Source organism: Colletotrichum phormii (assembly GCF_030913505.1).
Source record: "Colletotrichum phormii strain CBS 102054 chromosome Unknown BDP81scaffold_11, whole genome shotgun sequence".
NCBI classification, from domain to species: Eukaryota; Fungi; Ascomycota; class Sordariomycetes; order Glomerellales; family Glomerellaceae; genus Colletotrichum; species Colletotrichum phormii.
In genome coordinates this window covers 1397220-1405641 of record NW_026851453.1, presented here as the reverse complement: position 1 = coordinate 1405641, position 8422 = coordinate 1397220, and the positions used below count along the sequence as shown (strand labels likewise).

Genomic DNA, 8422 nt, shown 5'->3' with positions numbered 1-8422 from the left:
AGTCCTTAATACTATAGATAGATCTTTTAAAAGAAATCTATTATATAAAGGAAGGCCTAGAATCCTATAGGCCTAATAATTAACCCTTATAGTACCGCTCTAGAGATCTTATAGGTCCTATAAGCTCTAATAGGCTAGAAGGGTAACGTACATGATAAGCGAGTGGGCCACCCAACCGCCATCGTGCCACCTACATCATCACAATACGCATTTCTCCATCGAAAACAATGACAGTACATAACAAAGATACCCAATTAAACTTAGCGGTTCAGGCTACCTAGAAAGACCGAAATCCCAGTATTCGGGCCGCGGCAAAGATCTATAACATTAGTCGCGTTAATTACCTTAGGCCGCAGATTAGAGGGAACGTTATCACGACGTAATAACACACCCAACTCACGGAATTTAACGCTACTAGAAGAGAAGAAGCTGATTGAGTACATCCTCGACCTGGACGCCAGATGTTTTCCTCCCCGTCTTCGCGGTGTTGAAGAAATGGCGAATCGATTGCTCGCTAATCGTGACGCGCCCTATGTTGGGAAGCGATATGCTTCGAACTTCGTAAAGCGACAACCAGAGTTGCGTATGCGTCGTTTTCGTAAGTACGACTATAAGAGGGCCTAATGCGAAGATCCGGGTGCGATTAACGCGTGGTTCTTGCTTGTGGCGAACACAATCGCGAAGTACGGCATCGTAGACTCAGATATCTACAACTTTGGCGAGACTGGCTTTATGATGGGCCAGATCTCAACCGGCATGGTCGTGACCAGTGCCAAAAGGCGTTCAAACACGAAAATAATATAGCCTAGCAATCGTGAATGGGTTACGGTCATTCAGGCCATCAGCCCGTCGGGCTATAGCGTTCCGCCGTATATCATCGTTGCGGGCCAATATTACCTCTCTACCTGGTATACGGAATCCGGTCTCCTACACGACTAGGTCATCGCAACGTCTGAAAATGGATGGACAATAAATGAAAGAGGTCTAGACTGGGCTCGGTACTTCGAACGGTATATAAGACCGCGTGCAAAGGGTCAATACCGCCTCCTCGTCGTCGACGGATACGAAAGTCACTACTCCGCGGATTTCGAGATTTTTTGTAAGAAGAATAACATCGTTACCCTGTTTATGCCGGCTTATTCGTCTCATCTACTCTAGCCCTTAGATGTTAGATGTTTTAGGCCTTTAAAAACGGCGTATGGTCGAGAAATCAAGGACAAGATGCGTCGGGGCAATACGTATATTACTAAGGAGGACTTCTTCCCGGCGTTTTATAGGGCTTTTACGCAAGCGATTACGGAGGAAAACATCCAGGGAGGATTCATAGGGGTAGGAATTGTGCCTTTAAGTGCAGAGAGTGTGCTCTCAAAGCTTGATGTGAAGTTACCTACTCCGACGCCTCCAGGATCCCTCCCGACAACACCACCGGCATAGACTTCTTAGATACTAAACAACTTAACGGAAGTATCTTCTTAGTTAGAACTCATCAAGAATCGAATCTCCCGTCATCAAAACAGCTCACTAACTTCAATTATTAAAGCTATAGAGGATCTATCTAAGGGGGCTCGTGGATTTATGTACCAGATGGCCTTATTAAGATCCGAGAATCAGATCCTTCGAAAGGAGAATAACCTACTTAGTCGATGCTAGAGAGCTAAGAAAAACCGTCTTTGATAAGGAGGAAGCCTTACTATAGCTGAGGGAGAGGACCTTTAGTCGTAGAGAGAGGCTATAGCCTAGGTAGAGGAGGAAACGCGCCGGAGTAGTGGTCGCTGACCGAGGACTAAGACGGGCTAACGACGATGTCGCGTCTACGGGAATACTGGTTATAATGCGCGAACATGTCGATTTAATGAGGAAATGTCTGAGGAAGAGGACTCTGAATAGTTTGGATTGAATCCATGAGGTTGGTGTTGATATTTGCTCCTTCATGTCATGTGGTCGTGGTTGGGTGGCCCACTCGCTTGTCTGGCCCACTCGCTTATCATGTACGTTAGATATAGTTAGTTAATAAATATAAAAAAGCAAATTCACGAGTTAAATGTTACGCCCGCCGCAACTTGTCACTGTGGGCGCGTAGCTATATAATGCAGAACAAGGGACAATGATGCCGGAGTCATCATTATCGAAGCTTTTGCTTTGTGCCACAGTTGGTTGCCTTGTTCAGCTCGTAACATCCGAGCTCCACTATATAACTACTTATAAAGTAAGTAGTTATAAGTCGGTATAAATAATAGTTAGAATCTTTAGCATATCTAACTAGTTAATAATAAGCTCGAGTATAATCGATAAAGTATAAGCTATATCGACTCTGACGTGTTACGGCCAGCTAGTCGTAGTGAGGTATGTTTGCAGAAGTTGAGGCTGCGGAACTGGTAACAGTATTCGTAGTCGGGGATAGCTTCAGGGAAGCTATGTCTATAAGTCGTAGGGTAAGGGAAGGCTTCGGTAATCAATCGTAGTCTTATCAAAGAGGTTCTCAGGGAAGATAGCTAAAAGCGATCATAAGATCTGATAGGAAGTTAATTGCTGAAGAGCTATGGAAAGTCTGTCCTAGAGTCCGGCTCGAGTCCATCCTATATACAAGTCCTGGTCCTGAACATATCCCTTGTCAATGATCAGTTCCTCTGATCGGGTGAGCGCTCATTGTTCGGTATGAGCGCTCATTACTTGGCATGAGCGCTCATGGCCCCACCATGGTCGCTCATGGCCCCACCATGGCCGCTCATGTCTTATCTTATCATCACGTGACTTGTACCATAGTTCTTCCGTTCCGTGAGAGGGTGCCTAGTGTCCCTTATCTCCTGCATATGTGGTGTATTATAACCGCCGCGAGCCTGCGGGGCAGGCCCTGTTCTTGGTCATGCATGTTGGGTTGTAACATCCGGCTCGAGTCCATCCTATATATAAGTCCTGGTCCTGAATATATCCTTATTAATAATCAGTCCCTCTAATCGGGTGAGCGCTCATTGTTCCTGTATAAGCGCTCATTACTTAGCATAAGCGCTTATGGCCCTACCATGGTCGCTTATATCTTATCTTATTATTACGTAACTTATACCATAGTTCTTCCGTTCCGTGAGAGGGTGCCTAGTATCCCTTATTTCCTGCATATATAGTGTATTATAACCGCTGCGAGCCTACTGTTACGAGCAGGACAAGGCAACCAACTGTGGCACAAAGCAAAAGCTTCGATAATGATGACTCCGGTCATCATTGTCCCTTGTTCTGCATATATAGCTACGCGCCCACAGTGACAAGTTGCGGCGGGCGTAACACCTACGGGGCAGGCCCTGTTCTTGGTTATATATATTGGGCCGTAATATTAGCTCTCCCTCTCAAAGGTCTAGTCCCGTAGACCTATAAGTAAGTAGTCGTGACCCAGGTTGGGGTTCGTTAAGTTTGTTGTTTTTTATACTAATAATATAGTTAGGTGGAGAAGTTTCTGCCGATATACTGTCGGTTTCTTATCTACATCACTTTGTTACGACCCAACATGAGACCAGGGCGTGCCCCGCTGACGCCTAGCGGCTACGGCGCATCATATATGCAGGACGGGACGGAACATTGGGGAAACCCCAGGAACGGAAGAACTATGGTACAAGTCACGTGATGATAAGAGATATGATAAGGGATAAGGATATGTTGGATATGCGACATATCCAACCGAGTCAAGGATATGTTGGATATTCGGCATATCCAACATATCCAGACAAAGGGGACTGTTCAGCACTGTTCAGTTAGGATCGGACTTGTATATAAGGATGGACTTGAGCTGGGCTCTAGGACAGACTTTCCATAGCTTCTTCAGCAATTAACTTCGTATCAGGATTAACATCCGCTTTCAGCTATCACCTTGACAAGACTACGATTGATCACCGAAGCCTTACCTGTGGGCAGTACACACTGCACATCTGGACCAACGAGGCAAGCAATGAGGCAATACGACTGGTATTGACGGTTGGTTGGTGATGTTGTGGTGAAGGTGGCTGCGGTGGGCTGGATCAACCAGGAGGTGGATCAGGCAGCTGGTGCCTGGGGCACCAGCCACTGCCTCAGGTATCCACAGTCCCACATTACCTTACCTTACGATTGACAGACATAGTTTCCTTGAAACTATTCCACGACTACGATTACTGTTACCAGTTCCGCAGCCTCAACTTCTGCAAACTACCCCTACGACTAGCTGGCCGTAACAGTATGGTACTTTAGAGTACCTAATTGTACGGCTACCGTAAGTCTACTGAGAAAAAGTGTTTTGGCGGAGTGCCTCTTGCAGTCTGCCGTACGAACTTACCCCTCTGTGCTCATTTCGTAGCGGGAAATCTTTCGCGTCCAAAACTGTGGCCCCTACCGTTGAAACTTTACTGCCTAGCACGGGATGGTTCCTTCAAATTCATTCTGCTCAGTGGTAAGGCCACCAGCTTCTTTACCTCGACCTGGCCCTAGTATCGCCCCGTCATTTCAAACAAGATCTAGGAACATCGAATGCAACCTCTTGACCAGTCAGACTCTTCAACGGTAGCCTACAGCCTTCATACCAAAGTTTCGGTACGCAAAGTCGTCAGCCTGCAGCATAAGGTAAGGTATTAGAGGATCAAATCTTAGTAGTCACTGCACTATTATGGGCCCAGAAGTTCCCCGCGGAAGTACCGGCATGCATGGGGGAAACACTAAAAAGGGGAATGATTGCCGCATTGGCGAGAGGGCCCAATGACGAGCCGGGTAAACAAATAGGCTTCCGCAATAATTAGCAGTGCAATTAGCTTGACTCATACGAAAAGTAACTGTACTTTGTACGAATATATAGTGTCCGCGACGCCGGTGGCGGGGTTAAGAAAAGATGAAGCTCCACGGTACGGATAGCGTTTGCGAGATCTCGAATTCCTCACCTTCGTGATCAATCGTGCTTCCCAACATGCGTCATTTCACGATCCGGCTGTTGGCCCTCTGCGGCTTGGCGACTGCCGCAAACTGCGAGGACCGGCGATACTCGACATGGATGCTCGACAGCATTAAGACGCGAAAGCAGGGCATCATCTCGTCCGGTGAATCAAGCAGCTTCCTGGAAACGGGCATTCTCTCCATCGCCATGGAGGCTGCACTCAAGCAGTACCCGGACCTCAAGGACCAATATGTGCCTTACTTGGAGGAAGTTCTCAACGAGGGGACTCCCAACTTGGTTAATGCAACTTACGTCGCAACCCGACCCCTAGACCGTTTCTCAGTAGCGAACGCTATCAACGCCATTTTCAAGTCGGGAATCGCGACGATTTCGGACACGGCGTCGGCAGCATCGAAAGCGATCAACGAATCTCTGTCGCTTCAAATTCGCAACCCCGTTGGAGGCTTCTGGTACTACGTCTACCCTCAATGGAGTTACCTGGACGGCATGTTCTCAGTGCTGCCATTCATGGCTGCGCAGCCCCAGCCCAACTATACCGATATCAGCTTGCAGGTTTCACTGCTCTACGAGCACTGCTTCCAAAAGAACACCTCCTTGGTCGCCCACGGATACGACTACTCAAAGACTTCCGTTTGGGCAAACAAAGAGACAGGTGCGAGCCCGTATGTATGGGGCCGCGCCGTGGGCTGGTTTGTAGCAGGTTTAGTCCAGACGTGGGAGGCCCTCGACTGTCCCGCCGACAAGCACGAGGCCAAAGCCTTGTGCAAGCAACTGCAACACATGACGACTCAATTGGCTACGTCTCTCGTCCGCTACGCCGACCCTGAGACCGGAGTTTGGTGGCAATTGACGACGTTCCCTGGACGCAGCGGCAACTACCTCGAGAGTTCCAGCACGGCCTTGTTCATGTTCTCGATGCTCAAGGGCGAGAGACTTGGGCTTCTGTCGAACTCGAAGGTGGACTTCAAGAAGGCAGCTTTGAAGGCTTACGACTACACCACCCGAAACTTTGTTGTCGACACTGGAAACGGTACGATCGGATACAACAAGACCGTCGCTGTGTGCAGTCTCAACTCTACAGCATCTTACGAATACTACACTCATCAGCCGCTTTTGCCTAATAGTCTTCTCGGAGAATCAGCCTTCGTCCTGGCATCTCTCGAGGTAGAGAGGAAGTAGGGCAATAAGACCATGTTGCTGCACTGCCAGATAATCAATGTAACCACATTCTACACCTCTAATCGAAGTCATTTTGCAACATCGTTAAGCAAATGTGATGTGGTTGCACGTCATGCTGCATGCAAGCAGCTCAAAATAAATGTCCTTTACGGCACAGCATTGAACTACTCGTTCAACCATGAGTCGATTACCTCAATACAGCGGCCTGAATGCCAGATCCGAGTATTTTGTGTGCCTAGCTAGTCTTGTGAGAGGCCAAGAGTCTCAGGGTACACATCTCAACCAGAACCGTGACATGCAGGGGCTTGATATCTTGCGCGCAAGGAATTGGCTGGAGATGGTGTATCTGCCTAGCTTACGAGAGCCATTTTGAGAATAGTGCTTAGCGTACATGCAAGTATCGACGCAATGCATCACACGTCAGCCCGAGTTAAGTGAATTAACTTTGATTGCAGTGTAGCCTGCCAGCCACCGCTCTACCACCTGCGTGGAAAGTAAGGTACACGTAGCTACGAGTTTTATTACCATCTTACCCACTCTGCAAAGCTTATGTACCTAAATGTCCGGAATCCGATGTACCTCGTCTTCTATTCAGGAGACCAGTGATTTCAATGGTTCGATGATGTTATGCCCAATGGCTTGATATTCCGGAGAGTATGGCAGCCCTCTTGCTAAAGAAAAAAGCGATTCAGTCCATCTTTCTGTTCAGGCAGATTCAACGAATTGTTACTGTTGGTTTGCGTGTACCACAGGTTAGTCACACAGGTATTCCTGGTATCGCGATCGGTAGCAATATCGTTGGGTTAATCTGGTGTTCTTGTTGTTGTTATTGTTGTTAAGGAGAGTATCTTGATGATGATGATGTATTTAACGTCTGGTAACAAAAGGACGTGCCGGGCGCTATGCCGACATGGTCTATACTAATCTAAACTATATTACAGGCTACCGTCTTTAAGGAGAGTATCTAAACGCGAAGGCTCGTGATATGGAAGGAGGGAGCTGAGGTGTGTCACGTGCCGAAGACACGTGACATAGCTCGGCTCCGTGTATACCTAGCGATTGCCGTTTGTTCCCACAGTTACGAATATCAGCCAGACCCCGGGAAGGTTTCGGCTCGACACGATGGACGAGGAGCTTTTCCTCGGCATCATTAAACGCAACTTACAACCCATACGCCGCACTGCAAGCAACATCCAAGACCCACAGTCTTTAGATCTCCTAGCACAACAGCTTACGGACTGTCTTATTAAAGCACTCACGGCTTCCACAAAGCGCACGCTCGGGAAAGGTACAGGGAGACCATACTGGAGCGAGAGCTGCACACGTAAACACCGAGCCTATGCGAGTAAGCGAGCGATGTTAGCAAGACTCCGCGCAGCCGGAGTGAACTGCCAATGGGAAGAAGAGGAGGTCGAAGCTCTAAAACAGGACTTCCTCTACGAGTTTAAACGCTCCAAGGATGCCTTTTGGAAAGATAAGATCTCCTCAGCCTCCTCAAGCAAAGACATATTTGAAATGGTCGGTTGGCACAAAGCCACAGGATCCTTTCAGACCCCGCCACTCCGAGATGTAGACAACCAAGACACGCTTGTCTCACAACCAAAAGAGAAGCGCGACTTATTTACCCGCGTCCTCCTTAGAAACGCTGCAATCTCCGAGGACATACCAATAGAAAGCCCAGTCCTACAAAGGCAAGCTACGCTTCCTTTCCCGCAGGTTACGAAGGACGAGGTACGGTCTTCGGTTCTCACCGCGGGAAACACGACTCCTGGGACCGACGGAATCACTACGACTGCTTTGAAAATAGCATGGCCAGTTATTGAGGATATTGTCCTCTCACTTTATAGCGGGTGTATACGCGAGGGTTGGCATCCTACTTGTTTTAAAGAAGCAACTCTCGTGATCCTAGCAAAACCGGGAAAAAGAGACAAGACACTCCCGCGCTCCTATAGGCCAATTGCGCTCTTGGCCGTCCTCGGAAAAGGCTTGGAGAGACTCATCGCCAGACGACTTGCCTGGATCGCAGTTAAACATCGTGTTCTGCACGATCAACAGTTTGGAGCACTCCCTCTTCGCTCTTGCAGCGACCTCATCGCAGCGGCCATCCACGACATCGAGTGCGCCTGGCAAAGAGGCCTGGTTACCTCTATGCTTACGCTCGATATAAAAGGGGCTTTCGACGCCGTGCTCCCAGGACGACTGGTCCGACGCCTCTGCGAACAAGGATGGCCGGAGAACCTCGTACGCTGGGTCTCAAGTTTTGTTACCGGAAGGAGAGCAAGAATAAGGCTTGATGGGGAGGTAGGAGACGTCTTCGGTCTCGAATGCGGACTACCA

The 8422-nt window shown here is 48.4% G+C and overlaps 1 protein-coding gene across 1 annotated transcript; it reads left to right on the top strand.

The window, feature by feature from the left end:
* Positions 1-4862: 4862 nt before the first annotated feature.
* BDP81DRAFT_429511 (family 88 glycosyl hydrolase) lies at positions 4863-6514 on the top strand. Its single transcript, XM_060590522.1, has one exon. It carries the CDS (start codon positions 4919-4921, stop codon positions 6083-6085), a length of 1167 nt encoding a protein of 388 aa, XP_060444948.1. The 5' UTR covers positions 4863-4918; the 3' UTR covers positions 6086-6514.
* The last annotated feature ends 1908 nt before the right edge of the window (positions 6515-8422 follow it).